General features: G+C 34.5%; 1 protein-coding gene across 2 annotated transcripts in view; it reads right to left on the reverse strand.

Moving 5' to 3' along the window:
* Window positions 1–27,113, reverse strand: part of COL11A1 (collagen type XI alpha 1 chain) — a 224,562-nt gene that overhangs the window by 152,910 nt on the left and 44,539 nt on the right. For both annotated transcript variants that reach the window (XM_042998029.1, XM_042998028.1), the window contains exon 7: window positions 26,559–26,721. In XM_042998029.1, coding sequence (XP_042853963.1) covers window positions 26,559–26,721 — 163 coding nt within the window. The remainder of the gene's footprint in view (window positions 1–26,558; window positions 26,722–27,113) is intronic.

The raw sequence follows: 27,113 nt of genomic DNA on the forward strand, positions 1-27,113 counted from the left end.
TAAGTTTTGGGGAGCCTGGGTGGTTTAGTCGGTTAAGCATCCGACTTCGGCTCAGGTCATGATCTCACAGTTCATATGTTAGAGCCCCACATTGGGGTCTGTGCTGACAGCTCAGAGCCTGGAGCCTGCTTCAGATTCCGTGTCTCCCTATCTCTCTCTGCCACTCCCCTGCTCATGCTCTGTCTCTCTCTAAAATAAATAATCATTAAAATTAAAAATATATATATATATGTATTAAGTTCCAAGCACTATTCTAGGTCCTGTGGATATAGCACAGACCCTCTACACCCTTTGGAGCTTACATTCCAGAGGAGAAAAATAGAAAATAAACAATATATAGTACATCAGAAAGTGATAAGTGCCATAAAGAATATAAAGCAGGATAAGGGAGATGTGTAATCATAAAAGGTTTCACTGATAAAGAGACACTAAGACAGAGACACCTGATGAACTGAAGATATAATGCAGATATCTGGAGAATAGATTAATGGATGCCCAGGCCTCAAGGCTGCAGAAGACTTGGTGTGTTCAAGGAAAGGATGCCTTGTCAAGCACAGAAAGCAAGGAGGAGAGGAGCCTTTAATAAGGTCAGAGAAAAGGGGCAGGGGGTGGTGTTGGTTCACATATGAGCCTAAAGAATACTGAAAGAACTTTAACTTGCCCTATAAATGATATGAGAAGCTACTGGATGGTTACTTTTTAAAAGGTGACATTCCTCATTCACTTATTCCTTATTTCAACCAGGTGCTATGTGACAGGAATAGGTTTGCTCTTCTTTGCTTGAGGTTTAGAGAACAGACTAATGGATGGGCAGGACAGAAGCAGGGAGATCAATTAAAGGCTCTTACAAATATCCAAGGAACAGATAACACTAATAGCTAGAATAATAGATAATACTTTGTTGGTACTTCTGTATACTTGCCACTCCTCTAAGGACTAAGTCATACTGTAAATAGAAATTAGGTCATGCCTTAAAAAAATCTCATTTCTAAAAAGAACTTACTTAAAACATATTTTAATAATCTATCACATTCTTATATTCCTTTGAGCGAATAATAATTTCACATTAACTGTGTGTTTACTCTAAAGTTCCAAAGATATAGGAAGTTGGTGAGATAAGATTATTTTGTCCAGGATAATCCTATGGCCTTTTTAGCCAATATAAAGCTTTGTTTAAAGCACATAATTCATAAACCATATAAAAGAAAATTAAAGATTTTTAAACTTAGCTAAAATTTCAAACATCTCATGTTTGCAAGAAGGAAACATCAACTATTTGCTATGGAAATCTTATAGTAATGAGTTCCTCTGTCCCTTTACTCCACATAACCAATAAATCCCCAAGTCCTGTCAATTGCACCCCACAATGTAAAGAGACATCTCATGACTTACGGTTTATAGCCCAACCCCTCAGCATGGTATAAAAGGCAGTCCACAAACAGGCACTGACATATTCAACCAGGTCATACATCAAATGCCCCCAAACCTAATGACATTTCTTATATCTGTTGTGCTCATTCCGACCTTTCATCTTTTGTACCTGTGCCCTCATCTTTAAATATCTTTTTATTTTTCATCATTTTGGATATAGTTGTGATTCCCTCACTTGAACATTATCTTTATTATGGACACAATCATATCTTGTTACAACTATTTATTTACGTCTATCAATTATTTAAGCACAATATTTGGCATATGATGTTTATTCTGCTTCAACGGGAGAGAGTCAACTACTTAATAAACACCTGCCAAGTCACGCTATCTGATAGCTATCCCTGCCCTTTTTCCTCCCAAACACTTCTAATAAAGTCTTAACCACTACCAGGCACAGCACTCATTCATGTATCTACTAATCTTCAGGGGTTATAAACTCTGTGTCAAGCTTTGTGTTTGGTGCAGCTGATGGAATATCTAAATTAATAGACTATAAATCCTGCTTTCAAGGAATTTATAGTCTAATGAGAAAGCTAACCATTAGTAGGTAATTATAAAACAATGTAGCAGAGATACGGCAACAAGAATGCAATTCAAAATGGCTTATTCTTTGAGAAGTTAACAAAATGCTGCAGATGAACAATAAATCTTAAAAGGAAAAAAATTACAAAGAAGACGAGTATCACCTTTCACCAGGGTAATCAGAGACAAAATTTATAAAAGGGACAAAATACAATGTGACATTTTATTGTGCCCTTGTGGCGGTGGATAATCCAGCGATGCACTAAACATAAAGAACCTAACCACAATGGCAAAGTTCCTTTGACAGGACAGGCAATATCCTGTGTGACTTGTACTACAGATCTTCTATAGAGCTCTGAAATCTCAATCCAACTCAAATGAATGCTCCATTGAGTTTCTTAAAACAGTTTCAACCATGAATCTTGTTAACTATAAAATTATACTAAACTATCAATAAAGTCCCCAAATGTAGCCTGTTTTCTGCATACCACACTACAATGGTGCATATCTGACCACAGTCTGAATGGCAACAGTATACCACATGGCTGTTATATAATGAAGTACAGTGATGTCTGGAGAGAACTTCAGAAATGTCCTACCAGCATCACTGAAGCTCGCTCATAAATAATGTGGCACATTTTTGTGTGTTGGCCCCCACCACACTTGTCATACCAACTTAAAGTGCAGCAATGAAGAATGTAATTACATGTCAAACAGCCAAAAACAGATGTTCCTTTCAGACTTGGCTAAGGATTGCCCTCAAAAAAAGAACCCAATGTTATACTTTGGTCTACTGGTATATGTGGTCAATAGTCAGACTTAAATAGCTCCCCAAAACAGAAAAATCAAAAGGTGAATATCTTATTTTTCATCACAACTTTGTAAATAATTATTAATTATTAACAAAAATTATTAACAAAAATTATTAACAAAAATTAGCAAAATCTGACTTCTAAATTTGTTAAAGTAATGAAAATGTGCTAGGATAAGATACTGTTGTGCATATATATTAGACTATTTCTTCATGAGAGCCATAAGATCCCCTTTTAGAAATAAAACATACTTATTTTTTCTGTATATTAAAAAACATAGAAAAATCTATTTAGCTTTTCTATATATTAGAGAAATTCAACATGCCCATGAATGAGTGAGTCTTTAAAGCAGTGTTATTGCTGAATCCTAATTTTACATGGGTGTTTAGTATGCCTTGGGATTTTTTGCTCTAATCTGTATTGAACCTGTGTTTGTTACAATCAAGTTTTACTTGGATTGTGCTTGAATACCACCCTATCAAATTTGTACCTCGTCTTTGGTATCCACATTTGTTACTTCTCTTAATATTGTACATATTTCATGAAATTTAGAAAATAATTTTGATGTCTTACTACATTACACAAAACATTAATCACAAAACTGATTCCAGACGATGTTTTCCAAAATTAAAAAAAAAGAGCCACAGTCACATTCCCAAATATACATGTTAACTAAAGATTCACAGAACAAGAACTAAACAACCGTGGTAAAGTCAAAGCTTGGTTGTTTTTCTGTTTTGCTAACACTATGCTATTTTGACAGAGTAAGTAATACAATCCCATTCCAGAATACATTTCATTTTTTCTTTCAGTTATGGAAGTCTTTAAAATAGTACACTATACACTGAAGTCCTTTACAAAGCCAATGTAGCTGCTATGTTAGCACAATCTGCTATTTTCACCTAATTTCAGAAATAATCAAGAGAAGAAAGTTTATTTTTCAAACACTTTTAACACTCAGTCATAAGGAGGCCTCCTCTCTTGAGTTTTACCACCAGGAGCTCTACCAGGTCCTCATAGTGAATATTGGAGAAAAATTCCCTACTTCCAGAAGAAAAAAAGCTTTCATAAGGGAAAAATGAACCAGTTTTAAATACACCATGGCATTCTGTTCTTCTTAACCAGGGTTACCTTCAGGAGAAGCTATTTTCCCAGATTCTAACCTGCTGGTGTTTTATTAGAGCCAACGGAATTGGAGAAAGGGATGTACCCAACTCCAGCCCCCTTCCATGTGGCAGAAGAGAAATACACATCTCCAGCTACATGTTGCCATCCTGTCCCACCTAGTGTGGGGGGAAAGAACTGAAATGCAGTGGTAAACTTCACAATCTGGGATACAGATTCACTAGAAGACTGAGACCTAATCACAGGACTACAGAACGTTTACCCTCTCTCTACACCTTGCCAAAGCATCACCGAAGTCTTCTTTACCAAATTTCTTTTACCCAGCACATAATGTCCATTTTTTTGACATTAAAGTTAAAAATCATGCTAAAAGGTTAAAATGGCAAGTTGAAGAAATAGAACAAACATCAGAACCACACACGATCAAATATGGCAAGATTTTGGAATTATCCAACTAGCAATTTTTAAAAAACTAATACTAATATTTTAAAGATGTTAATGAAAAAAACAGATGATATGCAAGAACAGATGGATAACATATGTAGAAAAATGGAATTTATAAGTATGGATTACAAAGAAATGCTAGAGATTGAAAATAAAGAAGATTCTTTGATGGGCTTATTAGTACACTGCACATGGCCAAGGAAAGAATCTCTGAGCTTGAGGACACAAAAATGAAAACTTCCAAAAATGAAAAGCAAAGAGAAAAGAAATTGAAGGGGAAAAGAGCATGATACCCAAGAATTGTGGGACCACTACAAAAGATATAACGTACATGTAATGAGAATACCAGAATAAATTAGAGAGAGAGTAAGAGAGAAGAATTAAAAGTAATAATGACTGCGAGTTTGCTCAAATTAATGTCAGACACCAAACCAAAGATCCAGGGAGCTCAGAGAACCTAAGCAGCATAAATGCCAAAGAAAAACTACACCTAAGTATATCATATTCAACTTCAGAAAATCAGTGATAAGGAAAAATCTTGAAAGAATCAGAGGAAGACACCTGAACTATAAAGGAGCAAAGATCACAATTACGTCTGACTTCTCTTCAGAAACCACACAGCAAGAAGAGAATGGAGTAAAATATTTCGGGTGTTAATAAAAAAACCATCAACCTAGAAATCTATATCCTACAAAATTATTCTTCAAAGTGAAAGAGAAATAAAGACTTTCTCAGACAAGCAAACACTGAGGGAATCTGTAGGCAATTTTAAAAATTAGTTCTTTTTTGGGGGCGCCTGGGTGGCTCAGTGGGTTGAGCATCCGACTTTGACGCAGGTCATGATCTCACGATTCGTGGGTTTGAGCCCTGCATCAGGTTCTGTGCTGACAGCTCAGAGCCGAGAGCCTGTTTCGGATTCTGTCTCCCTCTCTCTCTGCCCCTCCCCAACTTGCACTCTGTCTCTCACTGTCTCAAAAATAAATAAACATTAAAAAATAATAAATAAATAGTTCTTTTTAAATTTAAAATTTTAAAAAATTCAAGCAATTTTAAAAGTAAGTTCTTTTGAGAGAAGAAAAAACATATAGGTCAGAGTTTTGAATGTAGATAATGGAAAGAAGAGTACTGAAGAATAAATAAGTAAAAGTTAAATAATAAGTTTTATTTTTCTTATTCTTAATTTATCTGATAACAGTTTAAAATAATAACAGCAAAAATGTATTCAAATATATATGTATAATTATACACGATTATGAAAAAATGCAACAAGTGAAAACAATGATACAAGGTATAGGAGAAAAGAATTAGGACTATTCTGTTATTATAAGTTATTTGCACTACTTGTGAAATAGTATAGTTTTATTTAAAAGTGGACTTGGATTAACTGAAAATGTATATTGCAAATATAAGGACAACAGTTAAAATAAGTTTAAAAAGAAGTATAGTTAATATGCAAAGAAGGAGTGAAATGTAATCATATAAAATATCCAATTTAAACAAAAAAAAAGGCAGACAAATTGTAGAAGACAAAAGCTAAACAAAAAATAAGGTCAACAAACAGAAAACAGTAACAAATATGGTGGATATAAATTCAAGTATATCAATAATCATTTTAAATATCAAAAGTCCAAATATACCTATTAAAAAACAGAGATTGTCAGAGGGGATCAAAAACAAGGCCCAACTATATGTTGTCTACAAGAAACCTACTTTAAATATAAAGACACATATAGATCAAAAGTAAAGGGATGGATAAAGATAATACCATGCCATCACTAGTCAAAAGGAAACAAGAATATGTCTATTAATTTCAGACAGTAGACTTCAGAGTAAAGAAAGTTATCAGGGATAAAAGGAGACATTACAGAATGATAAAGGAGTCAACTGGCAAAAAGAAATGAGAATCCTCAATGTGTATGTACTTAATAACAGAACATCAAAATATGTGAGGCCATACCTGACACAATTGCAAGAAATAGGTTAATCCACTATTATAGTTAGAAATTTTAACACACTTCTACCATAAATGGACATATCCAGCTACAGAAAATTAGCAAAGACATAGCTGAACTGAACAGCACTATCAATCAACTGGATACACAGTTGACCTTTGAACAACATGGGGGTGAGAGATGTTGACCCCACACACAGTCAAAACTCCATGTATAACCCTTGACACCCCCAAAACATGGCTATTAATAGCTCACCGTTGCCAGAAGCCTTAATGATAACATGAAAAGTCAATTAACACATATTTTGTAAGTTACATGCATTATATACTGTATTCTTAACAAAAAGTAAGCTAAAGAAAAAATGTCATGAAGAAGATCATAAGAGAAAATCCATTTACAGTACTATACTTTATATATTTAAAAAAATCTGCATATAATTGGACCCATGTAGTTCAAACTTATGTTGTTTGAGGATCAACTGTAATTGACATCTATACACTACTTCACCCAAAAACAATAGATTACACATTCTTCTTAAGCTCACATGGAACATTCATCAATGTAGGCTATATTTTGGATCACAAAACAATAACAAATTTAAAACAAAGAATCATACAGTATCTGCTCTTGGAACACAATGAAATTAAACTAAGAAATCAATAACAGAAAGTTATCTGGAAAGTTCCAAAAGTCTGGAAGAATAAGCAACATATTTCTCAATAACACGAGAGTCAAAGCTGATTATCTCAAAGGAAATTTAAAAATATCTTTGAACTAAATGAAAATAAAAGCACGACTTATCAAAGTGTGTGGGATGCAGTGAAAGCAGTTCTCAGAGAAATTTATAGCATTGAATACATATAGTAAAATAAAAGAAAAATCTAAAATCAATCATCTAAACTTCCACCTTAGGACACTAGAAAAAGAAGAGCAAATTATATCCAAAGTAGGCAGAAGAAAAGAAATAATAAAATTAGAGCAGAATTCAGTAAAAAGGAAAATAGCAGTGTGTGTGTGTGTGTGTGTGTGTGTGTGTGTGTGTGTACATCACATAAGAGCAATGTGTCTCTAGGCAGGCTAAGAAAATAAGAGAAAAGATGCAATTATTAATATTATAAATGAAAGAGGGTACATCGCTATAGATCCCATGGATATAAAAGGATAATACAGGAATATCATGAACAACTTTATGCTCACAAATGTGAACTAGATGGAATGAACCAATTGCTTGAAAGACACAATCTGCAAAACTCATATCTGCAAAAACTCATACAACAATAGATCATCTGAATAGGCCTATATCTATTAAATAAATTTATTCAATAATTAATAGCCTTCCAAAACAGAAAGCATCCGACCAAGAATGGTTCACTGGTGAATTCTACAAAGCATTTATGCAAGCAATTATACCAATCTTCTACATTCTCTTTCAGAAAACAGAAACAGAGGGAATACCTCTATCTCAGTGTATGAGGACACTATTTCCTAAGCCAAAGTCAGACAAAGACATTACAAGAAAACTACAGACCAAAGTCTCTCACAAACACAGATGCAAAAATCCTCAGCAAGATATCAGCAAATCGACAATTTATAAACCAACAATATATGAAAAGAACTATACACCATGATCAAATGAAATTTATCCCAGGTACGTAAGGCTGGTTCTCCATTTGAAAATAAGTTACTGTAATCACATTAATAGGCCAAAAAAGAAAAACCACATGATCATAGCAATAGATGAGGAAAAGGCATTTGGCAAAATCAAACATCTATTCATGACAAAAAACTCCCAGAAAACTGGAAATAGAGGGAAACTAATTCAATTTGATTTTTTAAAATCTATGAAAAACCTAAAACTAGCATCATACTTACTGGTAAGACTTGAAGCTTTCCCACTAAAATCAGTAACAAGGCAAGGATGTCCCCTCTCACCACTGCTTTTCAATACTGTACTGGAAGTCCTAGCTAATACAATAAAACAAGAAAGGAAAATAAAAGATACAAATATGGAAGAAAGAAATAAAACTATCTTTGTTCACAGATGACATGATTGTCTACATAGAAAATCCAAAATAAACACACAAACTCCTGGAACTATTCAGTAATTAGAGCAAGATTACAGGATATAAGGTTAATATACAGAAGTCAATTGCTTTCCTATATACAACCAATTAACTAGTGATTTTGAAATTAAAAATGTAATACCATTGTATTAACACTTAAAAAATGAAATACTTAGGTTAAACCTAACAAAATATGTCTAAAATCTACATGAGAAAAATGGCAAAACTCTGATAAAAGATATCAAAGAAAAACTAAATACCTGAGAAATATTCTATATTCATGGATAAGAAAATCAGAATTGTCAAGATGTTAGTTCTCCCAAATTGGTATACAGATTCAACACTCTCAGTCAAAATCCCAGGACTATGTCGTGTATATTGTCAAACTGATTCTAAAGTTTATAACAAGAGACAAAAGACCCAAAATAGAGAATTCAATATTGAATGAGTATTGAACAAAGTTGGAGAACTAATATTACTTAACCTCAAGACTTATTATGAAGTAACAATAATTAAGATGACAGTGTGGTATTGTTGAAAATAACCAAATATGTCAAGGGAACAGAAAGAAACCCTCATAAGTAGAGTTAACTGATCTCTGACAAAGAAGTCAGGCAATACAATGAGGCAAAGCTAGTCTATTCAACAAATGGTTCTAGGAAAACCAGACAACCCACGTGTAAAAAGTGAATCTAAACACAAACCCATACCCTTCACAAAAATTGACTCAGAATGGATCAATGATATAAATGTAAAATGCAAAACCAAAACTCCTAGAAGATAATACAGAAGAAAATTATTTGCGAATTTGGGTACAATGAACCCTTTTTAGATATAACATCAAAGGCATGATTCATGAAAAATAATTGATAAACTGGACTTCATTAAAATTAAAAACTTCACCTCTGTGAAAGACAACATCAAGAGAATGAGAAGTCAGAATGACAGAAAGTATTTGCAAAAGACACATCTGATAAAGTACCATTATACAAAATGCACACACACACACACACACGCAAATGTAAAACTTAACAATAAGAAAAAGAGCAACCTGATTTTAAAAAATGGGAAGAGGGAGGAACCAAGATGGCAGAACAGCATGGAAGTTTTTTGTGTGTTTCGCATCCATGAAATACAGCCAGACCAACACTAAACCATCCTATACACCTAGAACACTGATTGGAGGATTAACACAACAATCTGCACAACCTGAACCACAGAATTCAGCAGTTACGTGGCACGGAGAGGTGAACTTGGGGAGAGAGAAGCTGGCAGCAGGCATGGAGCCGCTTTTGTAGGCGGAGAGAGGACGGACACTGGGGGGGCGGGGAGAATACGGGAAAAGCACCCCTCCCCAAAAGCAGCTGGAGAGAAAGTGGAAAATTGGAAACAGCCGCAGGGACTAAACTACAAAGGGAGAAAGGAGAAAGAAGAGGACTTAAATTCCATTAAGATTGTAAACAAGGGGAATGGAAACTCTGCAACTCCACAGCTCGATACCTGGCGGTGCTCTGGTGAGAAGGGCCAATCCCCAGGAACACAGTGGGGTCTGGGAGGTTCTCGGGCCACACGGGGAAAAAGCAGTTCCACTACTGGAAGGATATTTGGTAGAGACTGTCGAAGCCACCTGGTCCCAGCAGATCCCAGAAAACAGCCACATTCTCTGGTGTTGGAACAAGGTCCTTAAGGGTGAAGCCTGGTGCCAGATGTGTGTTGTGATTTTCCACAGTCCCTGAAACACTGCTGCTACACTATCTCGCAAACTTTTTCTGGGGCGGGCTGGCACCTGGCCACTGACTCGGGGCACCGGCAGCACCAGGGACCAACAAGGGTTCCTGGGTGCAGCCAACATTCAGCCATTGCTTGGTGAGACCCTCCCACATTGGGGCGGAACGGGTCAAAGACGCAGTCCTTCAGAAGTAAGGGGCCGGGGAAAACAGCCGCATCTGAGACAAAACTAGGAAGAGAGGTACTGCCTGGGGCTTTGTCACAGACAGTGAAGAAGCAGGGAGTGGACGAAAGCTGAAGACACGGGTGCACGATTGCTGATCGGGGAGAACATAATTTGATACTAGTGACTGGGTACCTGGGTGATGCCATTTTCATCACTGCCACGCATGTGCATACGCACCTACTAGCATCGCAACAATCCACCCCAGTAGGCTGGCAGCGCCATCTAGTGGATAATGGAGCCATTACACTGAGCCCTGCCCAACTGGGCCAACCTTGCTCTTCAAGAACACAAGTCTCACCGCCTACTTAGTTTATAGACTATAATGTGCTATATAGTCTGATTTCTAGGGGAAAACGAAGTAATTTCAGTCCTATTTCAATCGGTAGGCAGGTCCATCTATTCAATTTTCTTTCTTTCTTTTACACTACTTTTTCTTGAATACAGAAACAAAAAATTCATTTTTATTTTCAATTTTTATTACATATATTTTTATTTGATTTTTTTACTATATTGTTACTTTTGTGTAAATTTTTTCAAATTCTACCTTACTTCCATCATTTTATTTAGTTAGTCTACTTCAGTGTATTTACCTTTTCAAATTTTCAAATGATTAACTTTTTTGTTCTTTTTTCTCTTTCTCGTTTCTTTTTTTTTAATGCAGAAAGAGAAAAAACTTCATTTTTACTTTCAATTTCTATTAAAAATAATTTTATTTAATATTTTACTATATGTTTTGCTTTGATGTAAATTTTTTCAAATTCTATTTTACTCCCATTATTTTATTTTGTTCTACTACAGTGTATTCACTCTTTCAATTTTCAACAGGTTTCTTTTTTTTCTTTTTTTTCTTTTTACTTTTTCTTTTTCTTCAATAAAGAGAAAAAAATCATTTTTATTTTTAATTTTTACTAAAAATATTTTTCTTTAATTTTTTCTACTATATTCTTTGTTTTGTGTAAATTATTTCACATTCTATTTTACTCCCATCATTTCATTTTAACATACTTGAGTGTATTCATTTTTTCAAATTCTCAAACGATTTCCTTTTTTTCCCCCTTTTTTTCCTCTGTCAAACCATTTTTAAAACCCAGACCAAAACACACCTAGGTCAAGCATCATTTATTAGGGGTGTGTGTGTGTGTGTGTGTGTGTTTAATTTTTCAATTTCAATGTTTTTTTAAATTTAATTTTAAAAATTTTTCTACCTCATTTATTCCTTTTTTCCCTTCAAAATGACAAAACGAAGGAATTCACCCCAAAAGAAAGAGCACAAAGAAACGGCAGCCAGGGATTTAACCACCACAGATACAAGCAAGATGTCTGAACCAGAATTTAGAATCACGATAGTAAGAATACTAGCTGGAGTCAAAAATAGATTAGAATCCTTTTCTGCAGAGACACAAGAAGTAAAAAATAGCCAGAATGAAGTTAAAAAGGCTATAACTGAGCTGCAATCATGGATGGATGCAGCGGCAGCAAGGATGGATGAGGCAGAACAGAGAATCAGTGATATAGAGGACAAACTTATAGAGAATAATGAAGCAGAAAACAAGAGGGAGATGAAGGCAAAAGAGCACAAATTAAGAATGAGAGAAATCAGTGACTCATTAAAAAGGAACAACATCAGAATCATAGGTGTCCCAGAGGAGGAAGAGAGAGAAATAAGGGTAGAAGGGTTATGTGAGCAAATCATAGCAGAAAACATTCCTAACCTGGGGAAAGACACAGACATCAAAGTCCAGGAAGCACAGAGGACCCCCATTAGATTCAACAAAAACCGACCATCAACAAGGTATATCACAGTCCAATTCACAAAATACTCAGGCAAGGAGAGAATCATGAAAGCAACAAGGGGAAAAAAGGCCCTAACCTACAAGAGAAGACAGATCAGGTTTGCAGCAGACTTATCCACAGAAATTTGGCAGGCCAGAGGAGTGGAAGGATGTATTCGATGTGCTGAATCAGAAAAATATGCAGCCAAGAATTGTTTATCCAACAAGGATGTCATGCAAAATAAAGGAGAGATAAAAAGTTTCCCATACAAGCAAAAATTAAAGGATTTTGTGACCACTAACCAGACCCGCAAAAAATTTTAAGGGGGATATACATATACATATATATATACATATATACAAACACACACACACACACACATATATATATATATATACACACACACACACACATACATACATATACACAAACATATATATATACATATATACAAACATATATATACATATATACAAATATATATATATACACACACATATATACATGTATATATATGTATGTATATATGTGTGTATATATATGTGTGTGTGTGTATATATGTATATATGTATATGTATACACACATATATATACATGTATATATATGTATGTATATATACGTGTATATATATACAAATACCAAAAGCAACAAAGACTAGAACGGACCAGAGAACACCACCAGAAACTCCAACTCTACAAGCATCATAATGGCAATAAATTCATATCTTTCAGTACTCTAAACATCAATGGACTCAATACTCCAATCAAAAGACATAAAGTAACAGAATGGATAAGAAAATAAAATCCATCTATATGCTGTTTACAAGAGACCCACTTTAGACCTAAAGACACCTGCAGGTTGAAAATAAGGGGATGGAGAACCATCCATCATGCTAATGGTAAAGAAAAGAAAGCCAGAGTACCCATACTTATATCAGACAATCTAGACTTTAAAATAAAGACTGTATCGAGAGATGCAGAAGGGCATTATATCATAATCAAGGGGTCTATCCACTAAGAAGACCTAACAATTGTAAACATTTACGCACCAAATGTGGCAAAACCCAAATATATAAATCAGTTAATCACAAACAAAAAGAAATCCATCAATAGTAATACCATGATAGTAGGAGACTTCAACACCCCACTCACAGAAATGGACAGACCACCTAAATAAAAAATCATCAAAGAAACAATGGCTTTGAATGACACACTGGACCAGATGGACTTAACAGATATATTCAGAACATTTCATCCTAAAGCAGCAGAATATACATTCTTCTCCAGTGCACATGGAACATTCTCCAGAATAGACCATATACTGGGACACAAATTAGCCCACAGTAAGTACAAAAAGATCGAGATCATACCATGCATATTTTCAGACCACAACACTATGAAACTTAAAATCAACCACAGAAAAAATTTGGAAAGGTAACAAATACTTGGAGATTGAAGAACATCCTACTAAAGAATGAATGGACTAACTAAGCAGTTAAAGAAGAATTTAAAAGGTACATGGAAGTCAATGAAAATGGTAACACCACAACCCAAAACCTCTGGGATGCAGCAAAGGCAGTCCTAATAGGAAAGCATATAGCAATCCAGGCCTTCCTAAAAAAGGAAGAAAGATCTCAGATACACAACCTAACCTTACACCTTAAAGAGCTGGAAAAAGAACAGCAAATAAAATCCAAACCCAGCAGAAGACAGGACATAATAAAGATTAGAGCAGAAATTAATGCTATCAAAACCAAAAAAAACAAAAAAAACAAAAAACAAACAAACAAAAAAAAAAAACCCAGTAGAATAGAGCAATGAAGCCAGAAGCTTGTTCTTTGAAAGAAGTAACGAAATTGATAAACCATTAGCCAGTCTGATCAAAAAGAAAAAGGAAAGCACCCAAATAAATAAAATCAAGAATGAAAGAAGAGAGATCACAACCAACACAGCAGAAATACAAACAATAATAAAGACTATTATGAGCAATTATATGCCAATAAAATGGGCAATCTGGATAAATGGACAAATTCCTAGAAACATACACACTACCAAAACTAAAACAGGAAGAAATACAAAATTTGAACAGACCAATAACCAGTAAGGAAATCGAATTAGTAATCAAAAAACTCCCAAAAAACAAGAGTCCAGGGCGAGATGGCTTTCCAGGGGAATTCCAAAAAACATTTAAGGAAGAGTTAACACCTATTCTCTTGAAGGTGTTCCAAAAAATAGAAATGGAAGGAAAACTTCCAAACTCTTTCTATGAAGCCAGCATTACCTTGATTCCAAAACCAGACAGAGACCCTACTAAAAAGGAGAACTATAGACCAATTTCCCTGATGAACATGGAAGCAAAAATCCTCAACAAGATATTAGCTAACTGGATCCAACAATATATTAAAAAATCTTATTCACCACGACCAAGTGGGATTTATACCTGGGATGCAGGGCTGGTTCAATATCCACAAAACATAGCGTGATTCATCACATCAATAAAAGAAAGGACAAGAACCATAGGATCCTCTCAATAGATGCAGAGAAAGCATTTGACAAAATACAGCATCCTTTCTTGATAAAAACCCTCAAGAAAGGAGGGATAGAAGGAACATACCTTGAGATCATGAAAGTCATATATGAACGACCCAACACTAATATCATCCTTAATGGGGAAAAACTGACAGCTTTCCCCCTAAGGTCAGGAACAAGTCAGGGATGTCCACTCTAGCTGCTGTTATTCAACATAGTATTGGAAGTCTTAGCCTCTGCAATCAGACAACACAAAGAAATAAAAGGCATCCAAATCGGCCAGGAGGAGGTCAAACTTTCACTCTTCGCAAATGACATGATACTCTATATGGAAAACCCAAAAGATTCCACAAAAAACTGCTAGAATTGATTCATGAATTCAGCAATGTTGCAGGATATAAAATCAATGCACAGAAATCGGTTGCATTCCTATACACCAACAATGAAGTGACAGAAAGAGAAATCAAGGAATTGATCACATTTACAGTTGCACAAAATAACCATAAAATACCTAGGAATAAATCTAACCAAAAGGTGGAAAATCTATATGTTGGAAACTATAGACAGCTTATGAAAGAAATTGAAGAAGACACAAAAAAAAGGAAAAAGATTCCATGCTCCTGGATAGGAAGAACAAATATTGTTAAAATATTGATACTACCCAAAGCAATCTACATATTCAACGCAATCTCTATCAAAATAACACCAGCATTCTTCACTGAGCTAGAACAAATAATCCTAAAATTTGTGTGGAACCAGAAAATATCCGAATAGCCAAAGCAATCTTGAAAAAGAAAACCAAAGCAGGAGGCATCACAATCCCAGACTTCAAGCTTTACTACAATGCTGTAATCATCAAGACAGTATGGTACTGGCACAAGAACAGACACTCAGATCAATGGAACAGAATAGAGAACCCAGAAATGGACCCACAAACGTATGGCCAACTAATCTTGGACAAAGCAGGAAAGAATATCCAATGGAATAAAGACAGTCTCTTCAGCAAGTGGTGCTGGGAAAACTGGACAGCGACATGCAGAAGAATGAACCTGGACCACTTTCTTACATTGTACACAAAAATAAACTAAAAATGGATGAAAGACCTCAATGTAAGACAGGAAGCCATCAAAATCCTCAAGGAGAAAGCAGGCAAAAACTTCTTTGACCTTGCCCGTAGCAACTTCTTACTCAACACGTCTCCGCAGGCAAGGGAAACAAAAGGAAAAATGAACTACTGGGACCTCAACAAAATAAAAAGCTTCTGCGCAGCAAAGGAAACAATCAGCAAAACTAAAAGGCCACCAACAAAATGGGAGAAGGTATTTACAAATGACATATCAGATAAAGGGTTAGTATCCAAAATCTATAAAGAACCTATCAAACTAAACATCCAAAAAACAAATAATCCAGGGAAGAAATGGGCAAAAGACATGAATAAACACTTCTCCAAAGAAGAATGCCATCTGACACATGAAATAATGCTCAACATCACTCATCATCAGGCAAATACAAATCAAAACCACAATGAGAACCACCTTACACCTGTCAGAATGACTAACATGAACAACTCAGGCAACAACAGATGTTGGCAAGGATGCAGAGAAAGAGGATCTCTTTTGCATTGTTGGTGGGAATGCAAGCTGGTGCAGCCAATCTGGAAAACAGCACGGAGTTTCCTCAAAAAACTAAAAATAGAACTACCCTACAACCCAGCAATGGTACTACTAGGCATTTATCCAAGGGATACAGATGTGCTGTTTCGAAGGGACATATGCACCCTCATGTTTATAGCAGCATATCAACAATAGCCAAAGTATGGAAAGAGCCCAAATGTCCATCGATGAATGAATGGATAAAGAAGGTGTGGTATATATATACAATGGAGTATTACTTGGCAATCAAAAAGATTGCCATTTGCAACTACGTGGATGGAACTGGAGGGTATTATGCTAAGTGAAATTAGTCAGTCACAGAAAGACAAATATCATATGACTTCACTCATATGAGGACTATAAGAGACAAAACAGATGAACATAAGGGAAGGGAAACAAAAATGATATAAAAACAGGGAGAGGGACAAAACAGAAGAAACTCATAAATATGGAGAACAAACTGAGGGTTACTGGAGGTTCTGTGGGGGGGCGGGGATGGGCTAAATGTGTAAGGAGCACTAAGGAATCTACTCCTGAAATCATTGTTGCACTATATGCTAACTAATTTGGATGTAAATTTAAAAAAATAAAAAATAAAACATTAAAAAAAAAGGTTACACTACTATCCATGATATTTTATTAAGTGATAAAAGCAAGTTGCAGAACAATGCATATAGAATAATCTCATTTTGTGTAAAGAAATAAATTTCCTTTATATTTGTAAAAAACAAAACTAAACTAAAATAAATAAATAAATAAATAAATAAATAAATAATGGGAAGAAGACCTTAACAGACAACTTACCAAACACACACAGATTACATGTAAGCATATGAAAAGATGTTCAACATGTAAGCATATGAAAAGATGTTCAACATGTCATCAGGGAAATGTACACTAAAACAGTGACATACTACCACATGCATTTTTAAAAAAAATTTTTAAATGTTTATTCAATTTTGAGAGACAGAGTATGAGCAGGGGAAGGGCAGAGAGACAGACACAGAAACTAAAGCAGGCTCCAGGCTCTGAGCTATTAACACAGAGCCCATTGCAGGGCTCAAACTCATGAACCACGATATTATGACCTGAGCTGAGGTCCGATGCTTAACCAACTAAGCCACTCAGGAGCCTCCTCATGCCTATTTTAATGGCCAATATCCAAATGTTGAACAACAGGAATTTTCATTCACTGCTGCTGGGAATGCAAAATGGCATAGCTCTTCTGGAAGACAGTGTGGCAGTTGTTTACAAAAGTAAACATATTCTTACTGTATCAGCAATCATACTTTTTGGCATTTACCCAATGGAGTTGAAAACCATGTCTGCACAAAAACCTGCATATACATGTTTATAGAAGCTTTATTCATAATTATCAAAAACTTGAAAGCAACCAAGATATGCTTCAGTAGATGAATGGATAAATTAATTGTGTAACATTCAGACAACAGAATACTACTGAGCACTAAAAAGAAATGAGCTATCATGCCATGAAGTATATAGAGGAAACATAAATGCATACTATTAAGTGAAAGAAGTCAACCTGAAAAGACTACAACTGTATGATTCCATCTTTATGACATTTTGGAAAAGGCAAAACTATGGAAACTTTAACAAGATTCGTGGTTGTCAGGATTTAGAAGAGAAGGAGGGATGAATAGGGAGAGCACAGAAGATTTGGGGGGCATGAAAATATTTCATAAGATACTGCATTGGTGAATACATGTCATGATACATTAGCCAAGATCTATAGAATGTACAACACCAAGGGTGATCCCTAATATAAACTATTGACTTTGGTTGATAATGACATGTCGGTGCAGGTTCACACATTGCAACAAATGTATTGGTTTGGTGGGGATGTTAATAGTAGAAGAGGCTGGGTATGCATGTGTGTGCACACTCATGCACTAGCATAAGGATATACGGAAACCCTCTAAGTTCTGGTCAGTTTTTCTCTGAACCTATAACAACTCTAAAAAACAAAGTGTATTAATGAATAATTTCCATTATTCCAACTCAGATAATATATGCCAACTCATATAACCCAGATATGAAAACTCTTTATAGACTTTAAAATATCTATTAAAAGTATAAAACACTCAATCCAAAAGTTTCAGGACACACTTTCTTTTTAAGGGCATGTGTTCCATTCACCAAGATAGACTACATGCTGGGTCATAAAATAATTGTCAACAAATCTACATGGAATGAGATCATATCATGTTTATTTTCAGAGGAAAACAGACATCTTCACTGAAAACTAGGAAACATTGTGAGAGGAATTAAAGAAGAACAAGATAAATGGAAAATTATACCATATTCAGGAAATGGAAAACTTAATGTTTGTTAGTTTGATTCTCTTCATTTTGATCTATAGCTTAAATGAAATTCCAATTAAAACCAAATTTTATTTAACTAAAAACCCAATTTTATTTTAGAATTCAACAAGCTTATTCCAAAATTTATATAGAATGTAAATAACCTAAAACTACTAAAGCAACACGCATAAAGGATAAAAAGTAAGAGCAGTTACCTCACCTAATATCAAAACTTTATATCAAACTATAGTAATCAAGATAGTTTGGTGTTAGTGAAAAGATAGACAAATCAATGGAATAGGATAATAAATAGTTCAGTAATAAATCTACTCATATGTATTACTACATATGATTTCTGACATAGAAGCCAAGGCAATCCAACGAATGAAAGGAAAGTATTTTTTATAAAGGATGAACTAGATATCCTTGTCTACAATCAACATTGGCCTTTACCTCACATCATACACAAATATTAACTCAGAATGAGGCATGACTTTCGTGTAAAACCTAACACTACAGTATGTTTGATAGCAGGAGAAAATTCTTATTATCTTGCTGTAGATAAAGATCTACACCTGGGTGTAGGGCACCTGGGTGGCTCAGTCGGTTAAGCAGCAGACTTCAGCTCAGGTCATGATCTTGTGGTCTGTGAGTTCGAGCCCCCGCATTGGGCTCTGTACTGACAATTCAGAGCCTGGAGCCTGCTTCAGATTCTGGGTCTCCCTCTTTCTCTGCCCCTCCCCTGCTCGTTCTCTCTCTCTCTCTCTCTCTCTCTCTCTCACACACAAATAATAAACATTAAAAAAAATTTAAAGATCTCTTAGAACACGAAACATGTAAAACATAATCACAAAATTGACAAATTAAACTTTATAAAAATGAAAAGCATTCACTCTTTAAATTAAAACGCACTATTAATGAAATAAAAAGGTAAGACATATGCTAGGAAAGTATTTGTAAATCTCTATCAAACAAACTATTAAGGGTTTATAAAAAAATAAATAACAGTCCATAATCAAAATATAGCAGCACTTTTTAATGGGCAAAAGACACTTCACAAAGATGCAGAAATTGCCAATGAAAACCTAAAAAGTGCTTGACATTATCAGTTATTTAATTAATATTATTAAATATAAATTAATACCACAATGAATACTACTACACAACCACTGGGAATGGCTAAAATCTAAAAGAATAACCATATCAAAGGTTGGCAAGGATAAAGAACAACTGGAACTTTCATTCACTGTGAGAGGGAATGTAAAATGATTAATGACACTTTGAAATGCAGTTCAACACTTTCTTTGGTTTTTGAAAAGTAAATATGCACCTACCAAATAACCCAGAATTCCATTTCTAGGTATTCAAGTTAGGCAAACAGGGGCGCCTGGGTGGCTCAGTCGGTTGAGCGACCAACTTCAGCTCAGGTCCTGATCTTGTGGTCTGTGAGTTCGAGGCTCCAGTCAGGCTCTGTGCTGACAGCTCAGAGCCTGGAGCCTGCTTCGGATTCTGTGTCTCCCTTTCTCTCTGCCCCTCCCCCACTCATGCTCTGTCTCTCTCTCTCTGTCTCAGAAATAAATAAACATTAAAAAAAATTTTTTTTAAAGACAAACAAAAAAAAATGCCCACACAAAATTTGTACATGAATGTTCATGGCAGCCTTATATGTAGAAGCCAAAATCGGGAAATGATCCAAATGCCCACCAACAGGATGAATGCATGAACAAACTGTGGTTTATTCATACACTGTAATACTGCTCAGCAATTTTTAAAAAGGCAAAAAAAATGAAATATATGATACATGGATAAGCCTCCAAGACATTATGCTGAGTGATAAAAGCCAAGCTAAAGACAGTATACTCAGTATCATTCTGTTTATGAAAATGTTAGAAAAATAAATAAGCTATAGTGATAAAAAAGCAAATTAGTGATTGCCTGGGGTTAGGGGAGGAGAAGAGATGGATTATAAAAGTGCAGGAGGAAACTTTTGGGTGTGATGGCTATGTTTATTTTCTTGATTATGATGGTTTCATAGGAGGTGTAAATGTAGACCATGATCAAATGTACACTTTTAATATTTGTGGTTTATTATACTTCAGTTATATCTCAATAAATAGAGTTTAAAAATCTCAGATGCAATGAGCTAAATGTATATATACTGGGAAAGGTAGACAAATAGGAAAGCTACCTCATCCTGTTATGTCACTCTATAGGAAAACCATGTCTACCAACGTAATTTTTTTAATGAAACTTAATTTAATTTTGGGTTTTTTTTAATGTTTGTTTATTTATTTTTGAGAGAGTCAGAGAGAGAGAGGGATTCAGAGAATCCCAAGCAGGCCCCACGCTGTCAGCACAAAGCCTGATGCTGGGCTTGAACTCAGAAATCAAGAGTAGTACACTTAACTGACTGGGCCACCCAGACACCCCCCGACATAAGTTTTTAAAAAGCATATATATTGGAAAATATATGTAGTAAAAAGATACACAGGCATCATAAAGCAGTAATCAAATTCTTACTGGAATATTTGAGATGGCTATTATTACTTTAAGGTAGGTTTTCTGGCCTCATAAAACCACTGAAATTGTGTAGCTTATATAAATTATTATTCATTGATTTCTCCCAAGAAAACTGAATGCTAAAATTTTTTCTGAGAAGTTTGAAAAAATGAAAAATTTCATCAACAAGTTTTTCCACTTAAATTGTCATTATATTCTTCTCATTGCTTCAAAAGAAAGAAATAATCTGCCCAAAGATAGAAGACTATTAAAAATAAAAAAGACTTGTAATAACCTGCTTTGATCATTAAAAAAGAAAAAAGATTGAAATAGAAATGCTTTGAAAACTTGAGTTATAATGGCTATAATTTGATATTTAGTTAAGAAAATTCCTGTTTAAAAGACTACAAAAGTAGGGGCGCCTGGGTGGCTCAGTCAGTTAAGCGTCCAACTTTGGCTCAGGTCATGATCTCACAGTTCATCACTTCGAGCCACGTGTTGGGCTCTATGCTGACAGCTCAGCGCCTGGAGCCTGCTTTGGATTGTGCGTCTCCCTCTGCCTCTGGCCCTTCCGGCCCCCCTTGCACTCTGTCTCTCTCTCTCAAAAATAAACATTTAAAAAAATTAAAAATAAAAAAAGACTACAAAAGTAATTTTATTGATAGTGAATACAGGCAATGTAGTTATTTTTCTAATTCAGCTTTCCACACATCTTTGAAGTGTATTATCAAGCTAGGAAAAAACAAAACAAACAAAACAAAACAAAACCCCAAAAGGCTGTGGATTAGGGTTGGCTGGATATTTTATGTCTGTTTGAAAGTATTCATCTACCCAGACCACGTTTTGCTTACTAAGGTCTATACCTAGATGCTACCTGTTTCAGGAGGGAAAATTTATCTAATCCCCGCAGGACAGCTTGTAAACAAGCAGTAACCCAGGACCTATTCAAGTACTTCATTTACAAGACAAAAAGACCACTTAAAACCTTTGACTGATATATGGGTCCCTGTTGCTCACCCCCATCAAAAATGTATAAGAATATTTGACATGTTGGGGTGCTGAATGGCTCAGTCAGTTCAGCGTTGAACTCTTGATTTTGGCTCAGGTCATCATCTCACAGTTCATGGGTTTGAGCCCCACATAGAACTCATGATGGTGCAGAGCCTGCTTGAGATTCTCTCTCTCCCCCTCTCTCTCTCTACCCCTTCCCCACTCAAGCTTGCTTTCTCTCAAAAGAAATAAATAAACTTAAAAGAATGTTTGACATGTCATAGTTGTAAGATGATTTTAAATATAAGTAATTAATACATTATTATTAAGAAAACTACATAGTAATACATAATTAAGTTACCCATACGTACATAATATACAACCATATACATGTATAATTAATACTAGTATTTTAAGTACTTTACATACATGAGCTCATTTTTTAAAATATATACTTATAGACAGATTACATTACTATTCCCATTTGAAGAATAAGAAATTAAAATTTACATAATTACATAGAGAAATATAATTAAGCTATTGTGAGATTCAAAATCAGATTTTTCTGATTCCATAGTCAATTTTTATATTCACTCCACTATGCTGAAATTATATAATCTGAATGATGACTCTATATATTCATTTTGGCATTTCCATATAAACTAATTCGTCATACTTTAAAAAAATCGGGTTTGCTTTTATCTGTTTAATGTTGAATTCTTAAGTATCTTCAGACTGCAGTTCAAGTAAGGCCATGTTTAGCATTTTTTCCATACCAGTACAATTCCATAAATGTAGGGTAATGTAGGGATGACAGAGATGAAATTATATAATAAACAAATTTGCATCTAAATTGGAATGATACTGTTTCCAAAGAAATGACATTTCCAGTTTTCAGAATAATAACTCACGAATGTTTTTATATCATCTCACCAATACAACTGTTTATCAAACACTAGAATATGCATGCGTGGTCCCATTCCCATCTCTTATTGTTTTAGTTTAACTTCTACACATTCAGTGGTAGAGATTCAAAAGTCTAGACAGATACCATAATGTAAAACAAAATGAAAATAAAGGTATTTGAGTAAATTTTTAGAGAATGATATATTAACATCATATTCAGATAAGACGAACTAATTTCATAAAAGGAGTCAGAAAGTTTTATTCTGATTTAAAAATCTGTGTTTGAATTACTTCTTTTCTTCATATTCTTTTTTCAAGTTGGGAAGACTAAATTGCTTTTGAAATTTATATACCCACACAATAACACAATTTCGGAATCAAAAGTTGAATTTTATGTATAATGACTTTGGATATAGTGATAATGATAAACCTTATAGTGAAGTATCTGCATTTATTTACTTTTTAAAAACTAATTGTACTTCATATGAAATAAAAGTCATTTTTATATTTTTATACTAGATATTTTATTTATTTTAATTTATTTTACTTTCTATAATTTATTTTTTTTATATTTTATATCCAAGTTAGTTAGCATATAGTGCAACAATGATTTCAGGAGTAGATTCCTTAATGCTCCTTACCCATTTAGCCCAACCCCCCTCCCACAACCCCTCTAGTAACCCTCTGTTCTCCATATTTAAGAGTCTCTTATGATTTGTCTTCCTCCCTGTTTTTATATTATTTTTGCTTCCCTTCCCTTATGTTCATCTGTTTTGTATCTTAAATTCCACATATGAGTGAAGTCATATGATATTTGTCTTTCTCTGACTAATTTCGCTTAGCATAATACCCTCTAGTTCCACCCACAGAGTTGCAAATGGCAAGATTTCATTCTTTTTGATTGCAAGTAATACTCCATTGTATGTATATATACCACATCTTCTTATATTTGATATTTTAAATAAATATTCTTTTTAAAGCTCCACAGTGTTTCATGAAACTCCAAGATGCAAAGCTGCATAATAAACTTATTTTCACTACTCACTATCACACGCCTAAAGAATTCACTAATGAGTGTTTTAAAAATTATTCTTCTTAGTAGTTTAGCAGTTTCTCCAAATAAACAGCTGGAGTTACTCCAGGATTTATATTGTAGATTATGGATTAGAAAATTAAGAATTAATTAAATAATATATAATAATCTTTGCTTCTAGTACATCTGTCTTTGGTAATTTACTAGAGGCCCTCTTGACCAGAGGTAGTTTGGTTAGAAGTAGTGAAAACACGGAAATCATTTTCATGTATTTTAGGAGTTGATACTGTAATCAGCTTATGAAACACAGAGGCTATTATTACATATTTTAAAAGATGCAACATCAGGTTCAATTATTTATTTTGAAAAAAAGAACATATTATGATAGCCTAAAACCCTAATTCAAAAACTAAACTGGGGGCGCCTGGGTGGCGCAGTCGGTTAAGCGTCCGACTTCAGCCAGGTCACGATCTCGCGGTCCGTGAGTTCGAGCCCCGCGTCAGGCTCTGGGCTGATGGCTCGGAGCCTGGAGCCTGTTTCCAATTCTGTGTCTCCCTCTCTCTCTGCCCCTCCCCTGTTCATGCTCTGTCTCTCTCTGTCCCAAAAATAAAATAAAAAAACGTTGGAAAAAAAAAAATTAAAAAAAAAAAAAAAAAACTAAACTGGACCCCAGTGAGTATGAATGTAGTGTATGGCAAAGAAAGGGGTGTATAGTCTGTATGTGGGGATTCAGGAGTAAGAGGGGAAGAGCTGTATGAAAAAGAGACATAATCAACATGTACATATAACAAATATCTTTCAGGGCAGTAAATTTTGAGAATATTAATAATTGATATGTATTAATATACGTGTTTTATTTATATTCTTATTTATATAACATATTTATATTTTTTGTCTTCTGTATTTCTTTTTTTTTAATTTTTTAAAATTTATTTACTTTTTTATTTGAGAGAGAGAGAGAGAGAGAGAGAGAGCAGGGGAGAGGCAGAGAAGAGGGAGAGAAAGAGAATCCCAAGTAGGCTCTGCACTGTCAGCACAGAGCCCAATGTGGAGCTCGAATTCACAAAATGTGAGATCATGACCCGAGCCGAAATCAAGAGTCAAACGCTTAACCAACTGAGCTACCCAGGCACCCCTCTTTTGTATTTCTGTGTATATTCTTATCACTTATGATGAACAAAATTTACTCTTAATTTCCATTGCTTTAAGTTTCATAGACTCTGTAACTATGTATAACAATAGACTAAACTAATATATGAAATGAAACCATCCACTGATATACTTTGTCCGTATTACTTATGTTCCTGGAAAATAAGGTTGTGTGTATTACAAAAATAAATTTAGCCCGTGAAACTGATGTTCATAGGTAGTTTAATTTCAAAATAGAACTTTGCGAGACTAGAAATTAAGTTAATTTGTTTATAATATTTATCTAATAAATAAATATTCATTATCATTTGTATGCAATCAATAGATGATATTGGAAGATCTGCGACTATATTATTATATATTGCCTGAATGAGTTTATCATTTAATTTAGTATGATATAATGTGTTAAAACATTTTGTTTGGAGTCAAAGACTTAGGTACCTACAAGTAGAGAAAAATCAGAAACAAACAGAATCTCAATTAACCTGAAAGTGTCATAAATGTTAATTATATTTAAAATTATGCCATAGGTTATGTATAGAAGTACAGGAATGCAACATTCTACTGACACTCAGAGTGTATGTTGTTCTTTCTATGAAAATACACATTGTCTGTGTGTATATCCAAATACAGAAAATCTTCTGTGTAAACCTTGTCTATTAATCTGTTATATATCACAGAACTTTACTTTATTACACTTTGAAATATAAATTACTCAGAAACTGGATAAAAACAATGATCAGAGTACTGAATGATGTCTCAGGAGTGCATCCTTTTGTGGGATCAGGACTCAGTGTGTTTGTAATGTTAATAATTGACTCAATGAAAATTAAAGCATGCATTACCAGATCCAATGATTGAAGAATTAAAAGAAAGAATGTAATTACCATAATTGGTGAAATATAATTGGAAGAAAACTTTTTACTATGACCTTGACATTATTTAAAAAGTGGTTTTAAAGATCTAAGTTCAGCTTTTGCAATATGATCTCTATTTTATATCTTAGAAACATTAGAAGAACAGAGAAAAGCAAAATATCTGACTTGTACATTTCCTTAAATTAATCTCCCAGAGAAGGAAGCAAAGAAAATGTTCTTTTCTCCAAGGAAAATAATACAAAGTACCAAAAGTAAAGCCATTTGCCCTTCCCAAGAGAAAAGCATGCCTGTGTTCAAATCAACCAATCTCTGTAATGTTTCCCAGTCGTTACAGCCATCATTGTGTACTCATTCTCTTACGGAACAATAGAAAACATCACCACTATACCCACAGGGGAAGAAAGTAGGTCATCCTTTCGTTTTCAACTTTGCTTTATAGCATATATTGATTGTTACAGTTATTAGCTCAATTCATCTGATTTAATAATATTCAGCTTCAAATAACGTTTGATTTATTTTTACCTCAAAAACTTCTTCATCCAAAATCCTGGTTCCAAAAACCGTGATTCCATTGGTGTCAACGATTGCTCTCTCACTTCTATCAAGTGGTTTTGTGGTTTTCTTCTTACAATCAACAATCATTGTCACAGTCTTCTTCTCCACGCTAATTGCAACCCGATGCCACCTAAAAAAGCCAATTCCTTTGTAAGCTTCAAAGATGTTGTTGCCACACCATTACTCATTTTAAAATACAATGTATTTCAAATTGTGAAAGTGAGCTGAAAATGTACAAAAAGTAGGCTCATTTATTAATCAATCAGTTAATAGGTGACGACTTACTGTTTACCCAGAATAGTGCTAGATACTAAAAAGGGTACAAGTGGTATAAAATGTACACCAGGGGTGGCTGTCTATGCTGATAAGGAAGTGACCATCCTTTGCTACACTTTGTGTTGTTGCAACAAAAGCTTAATCTCACCATGTCCTGATGAGTATATGTGATAGATCAGGGGTGGGACATGAGGTAAGTAATAGTTTCTATGTACGTAAATGTTTTCTTCCAAAAGGAATTCCACT

The sequence above is a fragment of the Panthera tigris genome, chromosome C1 (assembly GCF_018350195.1).
Source record: "Panthera tigris isolate Pti1 chromosome C1, P.tigris_Pti1_mat1.1, whole genome shotgun sequence".
Classification (NCBI taxonomy): domain Eukaryota; kingdom Metazoa; phylum Chordata; class Mammalia; order Carnivora; family Felidae; genus Panthera; species Panthera tigris.